Genomic DNA, 24,333 nt, shown 5'->3' with positions numbered 1-24,333 from the left:
AATAAGTGAAGGTTAAAGTCAAGTCCACAGAGGAACAGGGCCGCTTCTGGTCCACAGCTGGGACCGTGGTTAGCATGCCTGCCAGTGGTACACAAGCCTGTCTTCTCAAGGTGGCCCTCCTCAGTCCTTGGCTCCACTGGGGTTTCACAACCTCCTTCCTGGATCCCAGGAAATGTGGGCTGGGAACCTCGCACTCCACCATATTGCTAATATCACCAATACCACACTGTCTTGATTGCTATAGCTTTATAGTTTGTCTTGAAGTTGGGTAGTGTCAGCCCTCTGACTTTGTTCTTTTCCTTCAATATTGCGTTAGCTATTCTGAGTCTTTTGCATCTCCATATGAACTTTAGATTCAGTTTGTCAGTATCCACAAGATACTTCATTGGGATTTCGATTGGGATTGTGTTTAATCTACAGATCAAGATGGTGTTATTTTGAGGCCTCAAGAAAGTACAGGTAAATTTTTCAAAACAGTGCCTAGAATACATTAGGGAATTTATAAATGTTATTTCTGGCTGAACCACCTTATCTTGCATAGGAAACAGAATTTAGGAATTAAAGCATTCCTATGTCAGGCCAGTAAAGGCCGGTCCAGTGCAAAATAATTACTTCTGTGTTTCCAGAGTCTTCGCAGAATATAAAAGGCTGACCTTTACTCTCATTTCCCAAGAGGAGATCACCAGAAATGATTCTGTGAGCGTGCCCATTAATCTTGTTTTTCTACTCTGTATCTTCAGACCTCAGAACTGTAAATCATAGAAACTAAACCTAGAGTCCACCATAAGATTGATTTTTCTCCGCTTTTATTTTCTAGAGCTCATGTGGTTATTTCCTCTAGGCATCTTCTTCATGAGTGTTTAAATGAGAAGTTAGGAGACGGGGTTCTAGGCTCCTGTGCTGCTGATGCTTCCTTAGATGTGTAGACTCTTTTGATGATGCTGTTTTCTCGTGCTCAAAGATTTCCATCAATCTGTTATGTATTTCGCATAATAATAATTCAAAACTCCAAACGTTACAGTCGATGAAATACCAATTATATTACATTTTCAACCAATCTGAAGTGGATCCACGTTTCCTCTCTTGAGCTGATATGCTCCTTTTAGTTTGCACTGTAAAACACAGAATTGCAGAGAATTTCATGAAAATATTTGTTATGCTTTTCATTAGCTCGTCTACATTTATTAAGATATTTAGTTTTCTTGGGCTTCCCTGGTGGCGCAGTGGTTGAGGGTCCGCCTGCCGATGCAGGGGACACGGGTTCGTGCCCCGCTCCGGGAAGATCCCACATGCCACGGAGCGGCTGGGCCCGTGAGCCGTGGCCGCTGAACCTGCGCGTCTGGAGCCTGTGCTCCGCAACGGGAGAGGCCACAACAGTGAGGGGCCCGCGTACCGCAAAAAAAAAAAAAAAAAGATATTTAGTTCTCTTAATCGATAAACACCTCAGAAGTCATATAGAAAATTTTAACCTGGGAATTGAGTTGTCCATTTATCAATATTTCAAAGTGTGTTAGCTGATCCTTTCATTAGATTCCACAACATTCACCGAACAGCTATTGAAGGACATGCTGTAGCTGCTTCACTTGTGTTGTCTCAGATCCATGTGCTTTCAAATCTGAACCCTCACATGTGTGTAAATTTGTATTTAGTTTCACAATAACTCTCCTCCCCAAAGTTATCTTTTATAACTCTGGTAGAACAATTGTCATTTTCTCACATGTCAACCTGATTTAGAAAGGCTATATGGCAAAGGAAAAGAGAGAAGAGATGACCCTAGTGAGTTGCCCCTTCCTAAGCTAAATTCTGAAAAATGGTCAGTGAAAGGTTAGAGTCCAGTCTTACATTTGACCTAAATGCTAATTTTGGCACCCAAATGAGAAGTACAAATCGATCTTCTTTCACAGCAGACGTCAAAGGAAATTATGTTGTTTATCTGAAATGCTGATCTCAAATGCATATTCATCCTCAGAGAGCTTAGATCTGTAACTTACACATAATTTCCCAGACAGTGCTCTGGTATTTAAAAAATAATCGAAGTTTGGACGTACAACAAGCTTCAATTTGAAGTAGGAGAAAGAGAATGTGATTTAATCCCCCATCAGTAGATGGAAAGATAGGATCAGCTGGGTAGGTGTGAGTTGTGTTTAAAATAGTGGCATGGACATATATACACTACCAAATGTAAAATAGATAGCTAGTGGGAAGCAGCCGCATAGCACAGGGAGATAGGATAGGGAAGGTGGGAGGGAGACGCAAGAGAGAGGGGATATGGGGGTATGTGTATACGTATAGCTGATTCACTTTGTTATACAGCAGCGACTAACACAACAATGTAAAGCAATTGTACTCCAACAAAGATGTTAAAAGTAATAATGATAACCATAGTCCATGCCTGGATGGCAGGACTATGGAATGTTTATTTTAAAAACAAAGCTTAAAATTCTTTTCACTTAGTTTAGTTATAGAAGTAATATATAATCATCTAAAGACATTTGGAAAGACAAAATATAAAAGAAAATTACTCAACAATAGTCTCATACCTCAAAAAGAATCACTATTGAGTGCTAATGTCATGTCACCTCTTTTCAACGCACTTTAGAAGTATACTATACAATAGAAACAATTTCGAATCATTCTTTTTTTATAGCTATCATTGCAAAACAAGTATAAGGCAGTGTGATTAATCCCTGGGAACTGTTGCATAATGACCTATCAAGTAAATATATGATAATTCATTTAATTACTTCCTACAGAGAGACATTTAGAGTGTTGCATATTCAATTCAACCACATTTATTCATCAGTATTTATGGAGTTTCACTTATATACACTGAGATACAGAAATAAATGGTCTCTGTCCTCTCTAACTAGGAAAATAGAGAATTATACACTTAGAACGCAGTTTGATAAAGATGAGTTCAGGTTGATATGGAAGCGGGGAGGCCAGGCTCTTACCTGGTAGAATGAGGTTAGATACCCTACAGAAAGTGATATCTGAGTTCTTGGAAAAGTGCAGAAAAACACAGATTAGAACAAAAGAAGGAAATAAAAAGCACTTATGTTTTTATTCTTCCTGTCTTTCCATCCATCATCACTAGTGATGGGCATTGAATTACCTAAAAATGTTTTGCTAATTTGACTCGCAAAAATGGGACCCCATTGGTTAATTATTTTTTAATTTTTTAAACATCTCTATTGGAGTATAATTGCTTTACAATGGTGTGTTAGTTTCTGCTTTATAACAAAGTGAATCAGCTCTACATATACATATATCCCCATCTCCCCTCCCTCTTGCGTCTCCCTCCCACCCTCCCTATCCCACCCTTCTAGGTGGTCACAAAGCACCTAGCTGGTCTCCCTGTGCTATGCGGCTGCTTCCCACTAGCTATCTATTTTACATTCGGTAGTATATATAAGTCCATGCCACTCTCTCACTTCGTCCCAGCTTACCCTTCCCCCTCCCCGTGTCCTTTAATCCATTCTCTACATCTGTGTCTTTATTCCTGTCCTGCCCCTAAGTTCATCGGAAACTTTTTTTTTTTTAGATTCCATATATATGTGTTAGCGTGTGGTATTTGTTTTTGACTTTCTGACTTACTTCACTCTGTATGACAGACTCTAGGTCCAACCACCTCACTACAAATAGTTCAACTTCATTTCTTTTTATGGCCCCGTTGGTTAATTTATAATTTCTTTGACTTCTAGCAAATTTAAACATTTGATATGAGTTTATTATATTTGTCCCTTTAAAAATTACTTTTTATTTTCTTATTGTTCTATACAGTTCCTATTTTATTTATATCTAGCCACGGCTTAATCCCTTCATTCTTCTGCATCCCTTCAGACATCTCCACAATGTTATCTGGGATTATTTTCTATCTACCTAAAAAACTCCTTTTAGAATTTCCTTTAATGTAGGTCAGCTGATGATCTTAACGTTTGTCATAAAAATGCCTGTATTTTACTTTCAATTTTGAAGAATATTTTTTACTGGGTAGTATATAATCTAGATCGGCAGCTAATTTCTTCTAGTATTTTGAAGCTATCTGAAGGTCTTTAGGCTTCCAATTTGTCTTTGAGAATAAGCTCTTGATCTTACTGTTGCTCTATTGCAGGTAATATATCTGCTTCCTGTGCCTATTTTTTTTTGAAGATTTTTCTCTTTGTCTTTAATTCTCAGTAGTCTACTGTGATCTGCCTAGGTATGGTTTTCTTTGCTTGAAATCTGCTGATATTCACAATGTTTCTTGATTCTGTGAGTTGTTGTCTTTCATTAGTTTTGAAAAATTCCTGGCCACTGTCCTTTACACTATTGCTTCTTTGTTTTCTCTCCCCTCTCCTTCTGATGCTTCAATTACATGTGTGTTAGAACATTTTAACACATACCTTACATGCTTTACAGTAAGTCTCCTACACACGAACGTTCAAGTTGCGAACTTTCAAAGATGCAAACGTGCGTTCCCATGTCCAGTCACGTAAGTTAGTTCACCTGTCTGGCATACATTGTCATGTGCATGCATCCTCTACAAGTGGTTGTGCTTTTGTGTACTTTACTGTACAGTACTGTATAGACTACAGTAGTACAGTATCTTTATTTCAAGCCCAGGATGTCCAGGAGCAAGTGTAAAAGCAACAGTGCTGTAGCTGGTACTGCTGAGATTCATGACTCAGGAAATGGCAAGGGGATTTTCTTTATTTGAGGAGGCACTGTTAGTTTTTGAGGCACAGGACCCAAACGTAGAATGGTACACGAAGCTTGCAGCAGCCATTCAGAATGCAATCCAGTGCTACCATGTCATCTGTGATGAGAAAAAAAGAGCTACTACCCAGACATCACTGGATTGTCTTTTCTAGAGGGTAGAGAGAACTGAATCCAGCAAGGAACAAGAACCTGTTCAGTCCATGTCAGGCGTGAGTGCAATTACAGCTTGCCCTCCTTCTCCTATTGCTGGCGATCCTGCAGCTCTACCATCTCCCACCTCCTCTCCCTCCTCCAGTCAGTAACTCTTCCTGCCTGTTCACTCGATGCCAGCCCCTGGATGCCAGCTGTTGTACTGGACTACTGTACTTTTCAAGGTACTGTACTGTCAGATTAAAATGTTTTCTTTATGTTTTGTTTGTTTTTTATGTATTATTTGTGTGAAAAGCCTTATAAACCTATTACAGTATACTACTATGTAGCCGATTGTGTTAGTTGGGTACCCAGGCTGACTTTGTTGGACTTACTTAGGAACCCGCTCTCGGAACTGAATTCGTTCATATGTAGGAGACTTACTATATTCTCTTTTCTGAAAATTATGTCGTCTTATCTTGTGTTTCATTTTGCATAATTTTTGACCTATTAAGTTCACTAATCAGGTTCACTAATTTTTTCCTAAGTTGTATCAAATCTGTTATTAAACCCATCCCTATTGAGTCATAGTTTTAGTTTGTGGGGTTTTCTCCCCCCAATTCTACAAAGTCCATTTTATTCTTCTTTGGAGTTCTCACTTCTATGCTGAAATTCTCTATCTTGTCATTTAATTTCTTGAAGATATTAAACAGAATTATTCAAAAAACTGTCTTTAAGATTCAGTATCTGGTTCTCCTGCTTGTTTATTTCTGTTTTCTGCCTTTTCCTCTCAGTTTTTAAGATAATTCTTTTCGTGTGCCCCTTTTAAAAATTTTAAAAGTGCCAGACATTGGGTATGAAATACTGTACAGAATGTGTGGCTCTGGATGGTTGTGTTTTTCTCCAGAGGGGATTTACTATCGAGTTTTGAAGCTGTTCTTCAGTCCTTGGGAGGGCTGGTCTATTTCCTTTTTACCGATGCTCCTAGGATGTAGCACTCTGGGGTGCCAACTGCAAGTCTAGTGTGTTTACCAGCTCTTTCTCCTTAGTAGATCCTAAACTCCAATTTTTCATCTCCCCAGCCTGGTGAGATGCCTAAAGTCCTACTTATTTTCTCACCCTTTCAGTCATTGCTTTGGAATTATCAAACGCCTCATGGGAAAGTTGTGCCATTCTGGGCTGCCCTTCTTTCCAGGATCTTAGTCATCCAAGTTCTTGCTGCTTTTGAAACTCTCTGATGTTTCAAGTAGAGGACTGTTTTAAATTTTTTTCTAATATTTCTCAGTGACAGTATTGATCACAAGTAGACTAGCTCATCATCGCAAAACTCTAAGCAGAGCAGTGACATGATCTGATTTAGACTTTAAAAAGATCACTCTGGTTCCCTTGAAAATAAACTGTGTGGAATTGGGGAGGAAGAAGGATGGAAGCAGGTAATCCAGTTAGCGAGCTATCACAATAATCCAGACAAGAGATAATGCTAATTGTGGTAATGTGGAAGAGAAGTGATCAGATTCTGGATATATTTTGAAGGTAAAGCCAAGAGGATTTACTTGTAAATTGGATGAAGGTATGAGAGAAAGAGAGGAGTCAGTGCTGACGCCAAGGTTTTTGCCCTGAACCACCAGAAGGATGGAGCTACATTTACCGAGGTGGGGAAACTGGGCAGGAGTGCATTTGTGAAGGATGATCAGGACCTGACTTTTGCTCGTTACGTTTGAGATGCTAACTTGGCATCTAACTGGTGATGCCAAGCGTATACTTGAATATATGAGTCCGAAGTTCAGAGAATGGTTGGAAGCTGGAGATAAAAATTTTGTAGTCATGAGCATACGAATATAATTAAAGACACAAGACCGGATGAGAGCACCTCGAAAGTTAAATATAGAGAAGACTGCACACAGTATATTAGTGCCTGTTTCATAGGGCTGGTGTGAGAGCTTAAAAATATTTATCCACCTCTTGCCTCCACGTCCTCCTCTCAACGTGGGAAGGAACCAGCTGCCCCCGGGCAGCTTCCGCGTGCTGTACAGCAGCCCTGATCTGAGTCTCATCGCCCCTCCTGACCCGCCCAAGGGAAGGGATCGTGAAGCTCTGGCTGGCAGCTCCTACGCCTTTCATTAACGGAGGGCTCAGGTTTCCAACTCTCAGATGCTCAACAGGTGCGTAACTGGCTGATGCAGTGGGTCCTCCAGACAGAAGGGTGGTGCTGTTGGTCGCCTGCAGACTGCTCGGGCCCACCCCGAGGCCGCCCGCCAGGCTGCACCTTCTCCCCCTCGGCTGCAGAGGGCGCGCGTGAGGCACGCGGCGCTCCGGCCCCGCGGAAGCTCAGCGAGGGCCGAGGGGAGGGGAGGGGCGGGGCCGAGCGTGGGGCGGGACCGGACGGCTGGGAGGCGGGGGCCGGGAGGCAGCTGGCTGCACTCTGTGCGCGGCGCGGGGGAGAGCGGTTCATCTCCTCAGACGTTCTCGAGGCAGCTGGAGGCGGGACCGTGACCCGCTGGCAGCTCGGAGCTAGCCGGGCGGCCGGAGCTAAAGAGCGCCCGAGCGCCATGATCCCTCTGGAGAGGCCGAGCAGCGGCGGCTCTTCCCCGGCCGCCGCCCCCGGCTCGGGTCGAGTCGGCCGGGGTCTGACCACACCGCGCCGGCTGCCGCCCCCGCCCCGCGGGCTGCTGACGGAGATCCGCACCGCGGTGTGCACCGAGCCCTTCCAGGATTCCTACAGCCTGAGCCCGGGCCGGGCGCTGGGCAGGTGAGGCGGACGAGGGCCGGGCGGGCGGGGAGCAGATAAGTGCGGGAGGCCGGCGGGGGCAGATAGCGCGCCGGAACCGGGCACAGACCTGGGTGCGGGCGGCGATTAGGGCGGCAGGGCCCCCAGGCCACCCTTGCGCGCGCCGCGTCCCCCGAGCCGGCGCGCTCCGCCGGCGTGTGCTGTACCCTGGGTAGCGGCCGTGAGAAAGTCTCCCTCGCGCGTCCCCGAGAACCTTGACCCCTTCCTCTGCTCCGGGCCTTTTCGGCCTCTGTGGTCCTTGGCTCGGTAACTTAACGAGACGGCGTGGGAACCACGCTGCGAACCTTTACCCGCGGCGGCGAGTCTGAAGCCAGAGCAGAGGTGTGAAGGCAGCTCTGGTTTTGCCCCTGGAGCTTGTGGGTTCCTGCTTCTCCCTCTGCGGCTGTGACAGAGCAGAGAGCAGAACGCCGAGCGTGACAGCTTCCTTTGCACCAGCGCTGGGCGAACTTCTGTCCGCCGCCTCCTGCTGACTTCAGTTGCGGTTTCTTGAGTTTGTGCTGCTTTCGTTCTGAAATGAGGTCCCTGCGCCTTTTAAGTTCATATCGGTTTCACTTGTAGGCTCCGGGCCCTCGTCTGACTTTCTCTGCTGAAAACCGGCCCTTGCCTTCTCTTCCCCTCCCCACTCTTGCTTTGTAGGGGTCGGGAGGGCTTAGAACTCGGTCTCTTTTTCAAATTGCACAAGGTGAAGGCTGTTTGGATCCTTTACATCATGTACGTTGAAGAGGGGTCCAAGAGTGTGATAGGGGTTTGGGGACCGACTCCCTTTTTCCTTAAGAATAGTTTGGAGAAGTTGTCAAAAGCACAGGCTTTGGGGCCAGACCCGAGCTCAGATCCCCACTCTGCTTGCTCTGTGTGCCTTTGGACGGTGACATAGACTCCCCAACCTCTCGTTTCCCACCCGTAAAATCAGCATAGTGACAGTGTCTCCGTCAGGGGTGTCGTGAAGATGCGGTGGCTGTAAAGCACAATTCACTGGGCCTGGCACATAACACATGGTCGCAAAAGCGCAGCATGTTGTAATGGGGAAAGGGCCTGACATAACAGCCTTCACCTGGGGCTCTTGGAAAAAGAAGTCCTCGTAACAGCGATTACAGTGTTAAAAACAAGCTGCCTTACAAATATTAAGGTAACTTTTAGAAATAGTTTTTTTGGCAAGGAAACCTACCTTAAAAGTGTCTCATTTATTCCAAATGTTACAAGGAGAAACATCTTTCTGGGACAGGATTTACTTCACTGTGCTAGGCACTAATTAACTGGATCTGTGCACACATTATGACAAAGGAAGAGGTAGACAGCTACTGACTCATGTAGGCATTCTAACTGGTCAAAATTCCAGACATTCTGAAGTAACCCTGATTTCTTGAAGAAGGAAAAGTAGGACTGTCCGTTGTTTGGTTGTCTGGCTTCATTCCACAAAACGAGAACATATTACAAAACTGAAGTGTCTTCAGGTGGCAAGCACTGTCTTGTAGACTTTGCAATAAATGATTTAACCTGAAAAAAAATTGATTTGTGCCCTACCAGCTGTGTGAGAATTCCTCCGGGAATGTTTCAACTTTCATTTTACCCTCTCTATTATAAAATTAGCTCGCCTATAAAGTGTTTGTTTGAAGGTTGTGATGTCTTGTACATATCTCTTCTTATATAAATTTCTTTACATAAGTAATAATTCCTGAAGCAGCAGAACAATGCAATTAGATAGATACTTGATATAAGAGCCTAAAACTGAAAAAGAAAAGGAATGTATTTGTTTCTTTTTGGTTCTCTTTTCATCACGGAGAAGTGTAATGCAGTGTTCAAGAACATGGACTTTGGAGTCAGACAGTGGAGTCTTGGCCCTTTACTTACTAGTTACATGTACTTGAGTAAATTACCTAACCATTGATAGCCTCATAGAGTTGTTGAGAGAACTAAATAAATTAAAAACATCTGTAGCATAAAGGCTGTACTTAGCTTCCGGGGTGCACTGAAAAAATGCAATTCATTGTGTAGCTCAGTGAATGTAACCAAAAGGCAAAAACAGGAAAATGTGCAGGACCTCAAAATACTTTTTGTCTGTTGCAAAAGTAATAAAGCCTCATTCCAAAAGACAAGAGAACTGTTCGGAAGTCTCAGGAAGTAAAAGCTCTGTTTTGTGTTAGAAGCTCTCTTTGTTTAAGGTTTATAAGTTTTGCCTGTGTGTTGTAGTTTTGACCTAATGAAGTGTGTTTATGTGTATTCCTTCCTGTAGTAAGATAGAAAAGTTGTATCTTTTTCCAGCTGTTAACTCTGGTTGCATTTCTGATAGAACGAATCGATCTCATGCTGATACAGAACTTAAAAATTACTCATGTTGTATTTTAACGATGTGGTATGAAAAACAAAGATATATTCATTTTGTTCTATGGCCTTTCATTTAGTTGAAAATGTTGAAGAGGTGTGAAGAGCTGACTGTTCAGAAACTGAGTTCTTTTGGGAGTTCCCATTATTTTATCTTACAGAAATATAAAGCTTTCAGTGAAATGGTTGTTTGGAGAAAACATTTTAAATGGTCGATATTGATTCCACAGTAATGAAAGTATGTAATGTTGATTATTTTAAGAAATGTCACATTTCTTACATATCTCCAGTAGAGTCCATGGCAACCTAAATGTGGGTAAATATATGATGTAAAATTTGCTTTTATTGCTGGAAGCTTGACTTATTATTCCTGAGGCTTGTTACCTTTCTCTGAGGCAGCACAGGTGCCAGTGGAAACCACAGTAATGACGCAAGGCGCAGGAGCCATGGCCTTGAGTTCTGAGAATTTTTTTCAAAGTGTTGACTTCTCGAGTTCTAACCGTTAGTGTAGGAACAGAAAAATGTTTCTAGGAATTTTAAGTTATACTAATTCCACATCAAATGATTTGCCTAGTCCTCAACTTGAACATTTTTTGACATACTCATACATTTTATCTTAAGAAAAAGATCTTTAAAGCCGAAAGAACATCTTTTGTTTTTTGTATTATTACATACTCGTAGTTGATGTTTCCTGTGGGGGGAAAAAAGGTATAAATTTGAGTTCTCTGCTGGAACGGGTCCTTCATAAATGTATAGGAGCCATACAGTTTTACAGGTGCTTTCACTTGCATGATCTCATTTACTTCTCATCACAAGCGGGTTTGGGAGGTCCCATTTTTCGGATGAGAAAATCAAGACACAGATAGATTGAGTCTTGTGAGAATCACCTGAGCTGGGACTCTCTGAAATCACTTCCATTTATACCACAGATGTTTCTCAAAGAACAATCCATAGCCTATCTTGTGGCTAAAGCAATTTCCCATCGTTTTTATGAGAGGACAGGTTAATGAGTTCCAAATTGGAACAAACCCTGCCCAGCTTCGGTGTCATATGCTTCCCTCCCCGGTTCCACCTGGGTCCTTGGACTCTTGAATCAATAGCAATGGATAAGAGGCCAGAGGAGCATTCCAGGCAAGACTTTACTGGGACTCCGTGCTGCAGCACGAGGGAACGAAAACAAGAAGCAGGTGCCCTTGCTCGCTCCCCAAAGTGGCGGGGGGGCGGGGCGGAGCTAGTCCGTTCAGTGGGGTGAGGGTGGGGGCCGATGGCTGGGTCGGGCTGGAGGGGAGGCTTCGGTGATCTGCACACCCCCTTGCTGGTGCTGTGTGCAGGGATCACGTGCAGCCCCCCGCTTTTGCTCGCAGCTTCTCAGAAGTGGCATTTGGCCTGTGGCCTTTTTGTAGCTTATTGTTCATAATTGACCGCACCTGCGCATGCGTGCAGTTCTTAGTCCCTTAGAGTTTCTTTGTCTATGGCTCGAGGAGATGTTTGTCCAGGTGCAAGCACTCAGGTGAAGGGTCCCAGGTCCCATAAGGTCCCAGCTGGGCCTTATGGTAGACAGAGACGTCCTATCTCATTATCCTCAGAGGTTGGGAGTAACAGGAACAAGGAAGGATTTTTATCAGAGAATTAGAGGATGTTCGAGCTGAAGGGGATGCACAGGTGGATGTTTTTCAGGAGGTGGGTGTCCTTTACCTAGATTCCTGCCTGTAGGTAATGGCTTCAGGTTTAGTACCTTACAGCTACTTAAGCATATGTCATAAATTGTAAGCTGTAGTTTCTTTAGAAATAAAGACCCTTGTTAAACAATACTATCCATGTAGAAATTGCACCTTGTTTTAGGAAAACTGTTATTTAGGATTTCTTGGCAGTTTAAAATTAGTTTGAAAAATATTTCCAGTTTTGGGTAATCCAATATTTTTGGATGGGTAAAAACAGTTGGCTATGTTTGTGACTCAGCAGCAGACGTTACTTAGGAAATATGGCTCCTGCTCTAAGGCAGATGCTTCATTAAGTCAACTGTTTTAATTTTGAAAAGTTGGGGCTTACAGTGTTAAAAGTAAAATCTTAATTTAAAATACATAAACCTTCAACTATAGTCCAATATAAAATAAAAATTAAATTTAGAAAGTACATAAACTTAAGGATTTAATGAATTTCAGCCTCTTTACATAACTACAATAACAAAATTTTATAAAATCTGATTATTGAACCAAGTGCATTAGAAAGTTAAGTAGCCACAGTCATTGATTCACCTGTTCAGGAAGGGAAGAAGGAACCCGACTTATAGAGGGAATTTATGCATCGAGTAGAGAGTTCAAATTAGATCACCTCCAAAACTCCTCTGTTCTGTATGACTGTTTTTTTTACAAATTATCATAGATCTGAAATTAATGCCCCAAACAATACAAATAGCTGCTGTGTACTGATTACTGATCATTTGCCGGATGCTACACACTTCGGAGATGTCATTTTGTTTAGTGTTCGCTACCCTGCAAGGTTAGTGCCATCAACCTCATTTTACAGGTGAGCAATCTAAGACTCAGAAAGCCTGAGCCAAGTGCCCAAGATTAGTTACCAGCCGGAATTTAAAACTGAGCCTGGCTTTTAAAGCCTTACCTGTTCTTGTCACTTATGTCGATGTCTGATCTGATGGACTCACTGATTTTTACACTTAGGGTCAGCAGATAGTTTATTTTTTGTTGTTTTCCTTTCAGAGGTAAGGAAGACGGATCTTTTCTAGGTCTTTCTTGAACGGGACTTCTTTGCACTTAAGGCATAACCCCAGTGCTATTAAGCAAATACTGTACTTCCATATTGAGCACATAAGGCTCTTTGGTAGGCTCTGGAAATTATTCCCAAATCTAACAAATCAGTCACTACTCCCTTTATAGGCGGGCTGACATGCCACATGGGAAAATCTTATGGGGAAAATAACATTTGAGCTGGGCCTGAAAGAACGGGTGGAATTTTACTACTAGTAGTGATGAAAGATACTCCAGCCATTGGCAAGAAAACAAATAAGCACGGTGCCGAAAAAGTCAATGAAAAAGAGAAAGGCAAGTAGTCCACTGTGGCTAAAATATTAAACCTTATGAGGTTAAGTTGCCATAGAACTTTTCTTTAACAAAATAGCATGAACAGTGTATGTACTCAGGGTGTCATCTGATGTCATATTTGAGCACCTGCCATGTGCGGGGCTCTACGCATGGAGATGCAAAGATGAATAAGAGGCCAGGTTCCTGGAACTCATCCTCCAGCCAAGGAGACAGTCTTAGGGCAACAAATTCTAATATGTCAGACCAACTTTAATAGAATACAGGGAGAAACAAAGCACTTTACTGTAAACTATTATAGAATCAAACCTGGAACCCCGGAGGTCACTTTTATTTTGCTTCTTCTATATACCACTCAAATTAGCATCTACAGTTTTTAATCTTTGCCTGAACCTTATATATTTTATTATCTGTTCACCTTTGTGTAGCAACCCAACACTGGAACTTATATTTGGAATCCATCTAGTAAATAAAGTTCTCTTTACAGAGGAAAGCACCTCAAACTTCTCCCATCCAAACCTAACACACTCCCCCTCCCTCTGGCCCGCCCCCAAAAATCCGTTATCATTCTTCTAATCTTTCTCTCAGTGGATGGTACCACATCACCCAGTAACCAGGTTAAAAATCTCCAAGTCATCTTCCACTTCCACCTTTCCCTTCTGCCCTCATCTCTGCCTGCAACTCAGCATGTCAGGAAGTGCTCACGGATCTCGACCTTGAATGTCTTGTAAATGCATTCTCTCTTCCCAGCCTCCACTGCTGGTACTTTCGTTCAGACCCCTTACCTTGAATTATTTTCTTGGCTTCCCTAGTTTCTAGTTAACACTTCACTATACACTCTCAGACCTACCTTTTAAAACATTTACCTTACTTAAAAAATTCTCATAGGCGCCCATTTTTACCCTGAGAAATAAAGCACAAACTCCTTAGCGTGTCATGCCTACCTACAGACCCTCACTGTGCCTTCCCAAGCTCTACCAGTTGGGCACTGGTAAAGCCCAGTCCTTGTTCTGAGGAAGCTTAGACTGGTGGATCTGACTCAAAATGTTACTTCCTGTTGTTATCATTGTTTATCCTTCCTTTCTTTCCAGCCTGGAATGGGTTATCATTGAGTTCTGAAATGTATTCATTTCTGATATTCCCCCTCCCCCGAAAAGATGAGTAATGAAAATCTGAGTTCTCAGTTTAGTGTGTAATAGTGAACTATAGATGTTTGCGAAATGAGTGAAGAGCTCCGAAAACTGTAACAACGATGTGATCCAGGAAGAATTTCGGGTAAGTCAACAAAGAAAGTAGATGGTGCCCTTTGAACCTCATCAGTCTCAAGTCTCTGCATGTAACTGTGACCCCTGGTGTCAGAGAAACATTATTTATTTCATGCTTTGGAGAGCCCTCAGTAACTTAGAGTTGAGGTACAATCACAGTTTCTACCATGAAGTTGTGGTAAAGCATGCATACTAGAGCCCCTGTGCGTGTGGAATTTAGGGCCCCTGTGACAGTGTTCATTCGTAGTGTGTTCACTAGGACCCCGCACCTTGACGGCTGAGTCTCACAGTTCTGTGTACTGCGTGGCTCTACAGGAAGAACAGTTCCCGGAAACCTCGTTTCATCTTCTGACTCTCTGAGTAGTTTTAAGGGTTCCCCTCCCAGTCATTCAGAGATGAAGCCAGTGCGCGTTTCCTCAGACCCTTGTGATCTGCCTTGCTCTCAGTTTCAGTGGTGTGCAGTATCAGAATGGCAGAAGAGTTTTCTTCAGCGTGCAATAGTGCACGGCTTGGCAACCTACTGCTGGCTGCCTGTTTTTGTAAAGCTCGCCAGCTATATAGAATGATTTTTACATTTTTAAATGATTAAGAAAAGTCATATTTAATGACATGGAAACTATGTGAAATTCACATTTTGTTGTTTGTGTTGGTAAAGTGTTTTGTTTTTGTTTTTTTTTAAACCCAGCCGCCCCCATTCATTTACCTGTTGTCTCCAGCTGCTTTTACTCTACGACAGCAGACTTGAACAGTAGTGATCAGACCGTCTGGCCAGCAAAACCAAAAATATTTGCTCTCTGGCCCTTTACAGAAAAGTTTGCCCACTCCCAGTATAGTGTATGATATGGGGGAAAGAAAAGGGTAGACCTGCAGCCATGAGGAATGCTTCCTCGAAAACAAAGGTGGTGTCAAGAGTAGTGACTGGAGTGGGAGGAGAGCCGTGGGACCTACTGTGGTGACCCAGAGAAGTGGGTGCCTGGCCACAGACATCAGATAAGTTTAGGTCTCTCCCCTGTGTTTGCCTCTGGCCCCTGAATTAAGCAATGGTTCTTCTGTAGCAAGGGTTCCCAGAGTTTACAGGTCAGTGATGTGTGGGATCCTTTTCTCTGTTGAGTGTCTGGTCTTTGGAAATATACCTTCAGGCCAGATAGGTAAGAAGTAGTATTTTACTACTACACGGTACTGTTGCCTTGAATGTTAGGTATGGTAGCAATAGATATCTGTGTGTTTCATGTGGGAGTATTTTGAGGGTAGTTCAACCCAGCCATTTCTAATTTAATAGCAAGACGCTTGTTGTCAATTATGTTGGTCAGTGTTTTACAAAATAGGCTTTCTCTTTTTTCTCTTCTTTTGAAACTTCAGAAATATAGGTATAAAAAAATCAAACTAGTGATGATTTTTTTCTCTTCCTTAAAGGAATCCAAAGATCATTAGGAACCTTTTAAAACTCAGTGGAGATGTTATTAGCCTAATGATTTTGTGGCGTAAAATAAAAAGAGGTGTTAGTCTGTGATGCCTAGTTTATTGTTTAATCTCTCTAGTAATATGGAAAAGTCTTTCGCATTTCTGTTGAACACAGAGAACTTTGTTCTGAATTAGGGTGCTATTAGGTAGATTGCCACCTAACTGAACATCTGTAGGGCTGTGCCTGAGGATTTTTTCATGTAACATTTTTATTGCTGATGGTATAACAGAAATACAGAAGGCATGAAAATCATGGGTAACAGTAGCTAAGAAGGAAGAATTAGTCCTCAAAATTACGTCAGTAGTCTAGAATGCCGGGCCCAAACCTAGACAGTAGAATTTAACAGAGCAAATTAAAGCCTTGCATTGAAATTTTTTAAACATATATTTAACTCATAGTATGAGGACACTGGCTTGAAAAAATCCAAGAGGAAAATGATCTAGGTCATTTATTTTATTTATGAAATATGGAAAACCTGTCAAGTGTTTTTAAAGGCATATTAAGTTGTATTGTGCCAACATCAGCAAAATAATAATCATGTAACACTTTGATGAGATTATACTTGGCACAGTTGCTTCAGATTCAGTTGGCACATTTTTCCAGCAGTTCTATGAGTCATGACAGTGAGGCAATCCCAGAACCCTAAGGGGATGAGGAATGATTAGCTGTGTCCAGTACCTGATAGACTGTCATGGGGGCTCTTCAGTACTGCTCAGCAAAAGACCAGGACTGCAGCCCTTCACTTGAAGCCGGGTTTAGGCTTGTAATGAAAGCCTTGTTAAGAATGGTATGCACCCAGGAGTGGAAAAGACTACCTCACAGTTTGAGAGGAGACATGGCTTTGGCATTTGGCATTAGGTTAAAAAAAAACAAACAACTCTATGATTTCTGAGTTGCCTTCCAACTTGAGTATTGGATATTTATGGGTGGCGATTATTACAGCTTACTGATTTGTCTGATTACTAACCGTTTTCTGAGTACCTGCTACGTGGCAAGTACCATGCTAGGCAGTTGACGTGTATTATGTTCTTTAATTCTCACAACAGCACTGTAAAGTAGATTCCGTTTGTGTCCTTTTTTATAGATTAGGAAAATGAGATTTTTCTTAAATAAGAGGTTAAATAAATTGCCCAAGGTTATGCGTTGAGTGAGTGGGCAGAGCCGTTTTGGGGATTCAAGCCCACATCTGTCTAATTCCAGACCGTATCCCTTAATCAATGCGCTATACGTATCCCCCATGTGACTTGTTTATTAGTATAATAGCGTGGTAGTGGAGCCTATCAAAGTAATGTTTGTTGTATCTGTCTTTATAGGAAAACTAGACATTTCCAGCTGATGCAGTAGTTGAAATGATGTCATATAAATGAGATCCCTAACTTTCATAACTTTGGAAGGTGATAGTGTCCTCTTAGAGTCACTTAGTGACAGTGAAATTCATTATTTTAGAATTCTCATAACCAGTTTCTCTTAAAAAAGTCAAATGGTTTTTTTAAGATTTAAATCATTTTACGTATAAATGTGTGGAAAATTAAGTTATATTTATATATAACGCTGCAAAAAAATATTGGCTTTAATATTTGGTTCTGTATTTAGAAGAATGAATCTTGCAGATTTACACATTACATTTTATTTGATTAGAGAGGTGTTTCCCAAGTTATATTGCTACTTTTATGATTGCATATGACCTAAATCTGAATATCCACTGACGACTGTTGGGAAATTTTATTAAAATTTATCATCTCTGAAAAATCAATTTTAACAGTGAATGTGTTTTGTTGAATTCTAGGGGGAAGTTTGCAGTGGTGAGGAAATGTATAAAGAAAGATTCTGGAAAAGAATTTGCAGCAAAGTTCATGAGAAAAAGAAGAAAAGGCCAAGATTGTCGGACAGAAATAATTCATGAAATTGCTGTTCTTGAACTAGCACAGGACGATCCTTGGGTCATTAACTTACACGCAGTCTATGAGACGCCATCGGAAATGATCCTAGTTCTGGAGTAGTAAGTGTCGTCTCCCTTACTGAGTTCGTTCCATAGTCCACACTCCTTTATCGGTGCCACTCATCTGTGATAACGTGGCAGGCCCTGGTTCTTTAGAAATCTGAAGATTCTCCAGAACTTTCTTGTGTGTTCTTCTTATTCATTTGACATATCCCAAATTTGCAAGGATGCATGTATGTTATGTTTTTCGTTTTCACTCTTCAATGAAATTTCTTTGAAAATAAGTTCTCTTATGTTCTTATTAGAGGCTTTCGTAAGAAGGTAAGTGGCACCAAGATAATATTAAAATAAAAAGTATTTTATAATCCCTTACATGTCCATATAATCAAAGTTATTAATCCTTCTTTCAGAAATGATTGTTTTGATTCATACCATGTTTCCAATTTGGGTAAATAAGTAAGGACAGCAGAGAAAACAGCTTTGGAAAATGAAGGACAGTTTTTTCTTCTTAAGAAATCCTGCTTTCTTCTCTGCTTCTCCTGCCAAAGGAAAAGATTGATAGATTTGAGTACATTAAAAAGCATTATTAGTACATAATATGAACACAAAATGAAAAGACTCAGGGAAAAAATAGTTCTAATATCTGTTCACCCAAACTGATTAATATTTCTTTAATATATAACTAGATCTTACCAATATACACAGAAACATGAACCTCCCAGTGTAAAAAAAAAAAAAGGACAAAGAAAGGATATAAAGAGAAATTCCACACAGAAACCTGTGTAAATGGCCTATACATACATGAAAAATACTGATTTTTACAGTTTTTATAATGTAAATTTAAAAATAAGTTGCCGATTTCTCTCTATGTAAGATCGTCAGATATCATGAAGAAAAGTGATACTCGTGACTTGGATCATCTCATTTATACTACAGGTGGGAGTATTACCTGGTGTAACTCTTCTGGAGAACAGTGTGGAGTATGTATCAAAAGCCCTAAAAATATATATACTCTTTAACCCAGCGATTTCACATACATAAATTTTTTCACAAGGAGATAATCAGGCCATTGTGCAAAGATGTATTACAAAAACGTTTGGTGCAGCAGTATCTACATAACAAAAAAAGAAATAATCTAAATGTTTAATGGTAAGAGGTTGGTGAAATAAGTGATCATGTCATGAGATGGATTGCTCTGCAGTCATTTTAAAAGATACGGTAGATAAAAATGTACTACATAGAAAGATGTTTTAAAATATTAAGTTAAAAAAAAGAAACGTTACAAAATAACGTGTCTATCATTACCTTGTTTTTATTTAAAAGCTTATAGAGGGAGAAGTCTGGACGGCTAAAATAGTGTGTTCCTCTTGCTAATATAATTCAAGAGCATTGTGTTTATATATTTTAATTCGTAATTTCACTTGTAGGAATCCCTTCAAAGAAAAAATAAACTGTGAACAATGGAAAGCATGAAAGTGTTTTCCATTGTGTATTTTTAATTATAATAGAAATATCCACAAATGATCAAATGCTTAAGAAATGTAGTCGCTGTGGATTATATCTCCGTGCAGTTGTTTTCCAGTTGTAAAAAGAAAGGTTGGTTGAGAGGATTTTGGTTTTCGGTTTGTCCTGGAGGCTTAAGTTAGGATTGGAAATTGATCCGGAAGAGACCTTCCAGCCATCATCTCCTCATTCCTCTCCCGTCCTCACAAACCTGCTCTTCAGCCTCTGCGCAGGTCTTCAGCCTTCCATCTGCTCCTGCCTTTTCTTCTGTTACATTCCCTTCCCTTCTGTGGTCCTTACTGCAACTGGTCCCTCACCAGCGCCTCACGTTACTTCCTTCTTTCTGTTGCTCTCCCTCTGCAACTCCTTCTGCCCGTTTGAAACATGGGACGCAGGCTGTGTGTCCCTCCTCCTGCCCGTTCTTGGGAGTACTTGCGTAGTCTTCAGTCTGCTTATTACGAGGGTGAGAGTTGCATCCTCAGCTGGGCTCTTGGTGTACCTGGGTAATTCTTTACCTAATCTCTCAGCCCCTTCTTTTACCATCCCTGGCAGGTGGGCAGGAGCTAATCAAAACCTTGACCACACTTACTGTGTCACCCACTTCCCACCTGTTAGACACCGAGGCTTCTCTTCCTTTATGGAGGAAATAAAGGCCATCAGACACACGCCTCAGCATCCCTCTCTAACTGCTCTCACCTGCTTGCCTTCCGTGCGGAGGAAGAGATTCCACTCCTTAACTCGAAGGCTAAAACTTTGACATATGTTCTTTAATCCTCTTCCTTTTCTAGGACTTGAGTTTTACATTTTAGTCACTTATCTAACCTCTCTCTCAGAGTCGCGCTCCTCTAGTGATTCTTTTCCCTCCATCTTCCAGGATTTCAGTCACTTCTCTCCTAAAATTCCTGGTCCGCAGCTTTGACTCTTTGTGAACTAATGCCCTGCCCTTCTCTTTCCTTTACTGCTGTGGTCTTTAAAGGAGTCGTCTGAATTTACAGCTCTCCTCACCTTCCAGTCAATTTTGTTCTACTTCATTGATCCATCCATCTGCTCGTGTGCCGATACTCCATCACTTTTCAGTCTAATGCCATCTGCTCTCCTAAAACTTTCATGAGGTCATCAGCCCTGTTTGCCAAAATCGATCTCCTCATTTTAGTGTTCATTCTACTTCTTACTCTCTTTAAACACTTGATATTATACCTTCTTCTCTTGCAATTATGTTCTTCCTTGGCTTTCATGGCCCTCTTTTGTTTTTTAAATCGTAGAGCCTTTTCCCCTTCATCTACTATATAAATATAAATGCTCCCCACAGCTCATTAGTGTTACTCTGGTCATACGTTTATATTCTGCACGTTTACCCTGGATGATAACAATCCATTTTTGTGGCTTCAGCTATTTTTTACATGCTGGTTATTGCTGGTTATTTCCAAATCTTTATCTCCAGCGTCAGACCTTTCCCTCAGCTCCAGCTGCTCTACTGCATATCCCTGAATCCACCTGCACATCGTGACCAATGCCCGATCAGTATGTTTTCACCCCTGCATTGCTGCCCTTCTAATGCCCCTGTTTCTTTGCTCCCCACTTCCAGTGGTATCCCTGTTCATTTCATCACTCAAGTAGAAACCTTGGGTCTATCTTGATTGCTTTGTCTCATTTAATGCTCGTGTGTCATGAATTACCAAGTCTTCCACTTGAACCTCTCCCCTGCTGGTCCCTTTTGCATTGTGTTTCTCCTCTGTGTTGGGTCCTCTCTCTCGCATGGACTTCCACAGTAGCTGCTTAGCTGATCACTCTGGCTTCAATTCTAGGGCATCCCTCAGGCTCCTGTTGGATAGGTGACCTACACATAGATGCAGCAATATTATTCCCCTGCTTAGAAATCTTTGGTAGCTTCTGTTGCTTCCATGATCATGTTTCTAGAACTACAAAACAGTATGATTTGGCCAAAACTTTTTGTGTTCTACTTTTTGTTTGAAGAGGAAGTCTTAGAATTAGACTTTGGACATTGAGATATCAGAATTCTCGGCCATGTCAACAGATTGTTGTTATGGAAACAGGCAGGTTCATGATTACTGTATTACTCATTCCACCTGCCATGTGCTCTGGATACTAAGGTGCTGGTAATACGAAAGTGAAAATTGTATAACCCCTTTGTTCCAAGTGCTATAGTTTAGTGAAAGAGATAGAAATGATGGCAACAACCTTGGTGTTTTACTAGAATTCTTGTTAATTGCTGTGGGAACATAGATGAGGTGTTAATAGTCGTAGTTAAGAATTTACTATGTGCCAGGCACTGTGCTAGGTCTTCTCTGCCAGCTTTGTATACATCATTTATATGCTTTATATACATTATTTGTGCATTTTAGTTTTAAATTTTCTCCAGCTTTACAAGATGTGATTGACATAGAACATGCTGTAAGTTTGAGGTCTGCAACGTCTTGGTACACGTACATCTTGCAGAATGATTACCACCAGGGCCTTAGCTAACACCTGCATCACGTCACGTAATTACCAATTCTTTCTTGTGGTGAGAACATTTAAGATCTACTCTCTTAGCAACTTTCAAGTATATAACACAGTATTATTAACTGTAATAATGATAGTTACATTAGATCCCCAGAACTTACCTTATAACTAGAAGCTTATACTCTGACCAACAGCTCCTTTTCCCCACCCCAGTCCCTGGTAACAACATTCTAATCTCTATTTCCATTGGAGTTTGCCTTTTGTAGATTCCACCTATAAGTGATATCATACAGTGTTTGTCCTTTTCTGTGTGACTTATTTCACTTAGCATGATGCCCTCAAGTCCTATCCACATTTTTGCAAATGGCAGGATGTCATTCTTTCTTGTGGCTGAACAGTATTACATTATACATATATATATATATATATATATATATATATATATATAGACACCACATCTTCTTTACCCATTCATGTTTTGACAGACACTCAGATTGTTTCCATATGTTAGCTATTGTGAAGAAGCCTGCAGTGAACATGGGAGTGTAGATATCTCTTCGAGATCCTGCTTTCATTTCTTTTGGATACATACCCAGAAGTGGAATTGCTGGATCATATGTTAGTTCTATTTTTAATTTTTTGAGGAACCTCCCTACTGTTTTCCAGAGTGGCTGCACCAATTTACATTCCCATCAACAGTGCACAAGGGTTCCCTTTCTTCCACATCCTTGCCAACACTTTCTGTCTCTTGCCTTTTTGATGATAGCCATCCTAACAGGTATGAGGTGATGATAGCTCATTGTGGTTTTGATTTGCATTTCCCCAATGATTAGTGATGTTGAGGACCTTTTCATGTGTCTGTTGGCCATCTGTGTGTCTTCTTTGCGAACATATCTATGTAGTTCCTCTGCCCATTTTTTTAATTGGAGTATTTGGTCTTTTGCTATTCAGTTGTATGAGTTCTTTATATACTTTGGATACTAACCCCTTATCAGATATATGATTTGCAAATATTTTCTCCCATTCCGTAGTTGCCTTTTTATTTTGTGATGATTTCCTCAGCTGTGCAGAAGCTTTTTAATTTGATGTAGTCCCAGTTGTTTATTTTTGCTTTTGTTATCAAATCCAAAAAATCATTGCCAGGACTGATGTCAAGGAACTTACCCCCTATGTTTTCTTCTAGGAGTTTTATGATTTCAGGTCTTACATTCAAGTCTTTGATCCATTTTGAGTTGACTTTCGTGTATGTGTAGGTAGGGGTCCAGTTTCCTTCATTTGCATGTGAATATCGAGTTTTCCAAATACCATTTATTGAAGAGACTGTTCTTCCCCCATTGTATACTCTTTATACTTTATACTTCTCTTTATACTTTGTTATAAGTTAAATAATGATATATGCATGATTTTATTTCTGGGCTTTCTGTTCTGTTCCATTGATCTATATGTCTGTTTCTATGCCAATACCATACTGTTCTATACTACAGCTTTGTAATATATTTTGAAACTGGGCTGATGCCTCCAGATTTGTTCTTCCTCAAGATTGCTTTGGGTATTTGGCGTCTTTTGTGGTTCCATACAAATTTTAGGATTGTTTTTTCTCTGTGAAAAATGCCATTGGAATTTTGATAGGAATTGCATTGAATCTGTAGATCACTTTGGGTAGTATGGATATTTAATAATATTAATTCTTCCAGGCCATGAGCAGAATGTCTTTCCATTTATTTGTGTCTTCTTCAGTTTTTTTCACCAGTGTCTTGGTTTTCCATGTATAGATATATCATTTCTTGGTTAAAAATATTCCTAAGAATTCTATTCTTTTTGATGTTATTGAAAATGGGATTGTTTTGTTAATTTCTCTTTCTGATAGTTCATTGTTAGTGTATAGAAGAAACACACTGATTTTGGTATACTGATTTTGTATCCTGCAACTGAAATTGTTTTTTGGGGGGTTTTTTGGGTTGTTTTTTTTTTTGCGGTACGCAGGCCTCTCACTGTTGTGGCCTCTTCCGTTGGGGAGCACAGGCTCCGTACGCACAGACTCAGCGGCCATGGCTCACGGGCCCAGCTGCTTCGCAGCATGTGGGATCTTCCCGGACCAGGGCACAAACCCGTGTCCCCTGCATCGGCAGGCGGACTCTCAACCACTGCGCCACCAGGGAAGCTCTGAAATTGTTTTATTTACAAATTTTAGAACAAGATTTTATATGTGAGAAAAAGAATTTCAGAATAATAATCAACCTAAGATCACACCACAAGATTTAGCCCAGGAGTGTGTGATTCCAAAGCTTTTAGCCGTGCACTGTGCACCTTTACTCCACCAGAGAGGCTAGGGAGTGCTTCTGAAGGAGATATTCAGCGTTATGTACCAGCCATCATTGCCTTACTTGGGATTTTTCAGGTTGTTTGGACTGTGTCCCATGCTTTTCTGTCTGACTTCTGTTCTACCTCATCTCCTGCTAGTACTTCTCCAACCTCCCCCTGCATTCTAGGTACACTTTTTCTCTCTCTCAGTCCTTAAAGATACCATTGCATTGTCATCTGCCTTGCATTGTTTATGACAAGAAGTCTGTGTTGATTCTTAATACCCCTGTATGTGTGCCTTTTTAAAGATTTTTCTCTTTCACACTGGTTTTCAGCAACTTGAATATAAAGTGCCTTGATTTTCTTTGTTTATCCTGCTTGGGGTTTATTGAGCTACGTGGATCTTT

The 24,333-nt window shown here is 41.0% G+C and overlaps 1 protein-coding gene across 1 annotated transcript in view; it reads left to right on the top strand.

The window, feature by feature from the left end:
• Nucleotides 1-7,257: 7,257 nt before the first annotated feature.
• The window catches only part of STK17A (serine/threonine kinase 17a), a 37,273-nt gene continuing 20,197 nt past the window's right edge, over nt 7,258-24,333 (top strand). The window contains exons 1-2 of the mRNA XM_065883825.1: nt 7,258-7,579; nt 17,507-17,719. Of these exons, the coding sequence (XP_065739897.1) occupies nt 7,380-7,579; nt 17,507-17,719 (413 nt within the window). The 5' untranslated portion in view covers nt 7,258-7,379. The remainder of the gene's footprint in view (nt 7,580-17,506; nt 17,720-24,333) is intronic.

This window comes from Phocoena phocoena, chromosome 9 (genome assembly GCF_963924675.1).
Source record: "Phocoena phocoena chromosome 9, mPhoPho1.1, whole genome shotgun sequence".
NCBI lineage: Eukaryota > Metazoa > Chordata > Mammalia > Artiodactyla > Phocoenidae > Phocoena > Phocoena phocoena.
Note: the sequence above shows the minus strand (reverse complement) of the source record. Positions and strands in the feature narration are given on the sequence as shown.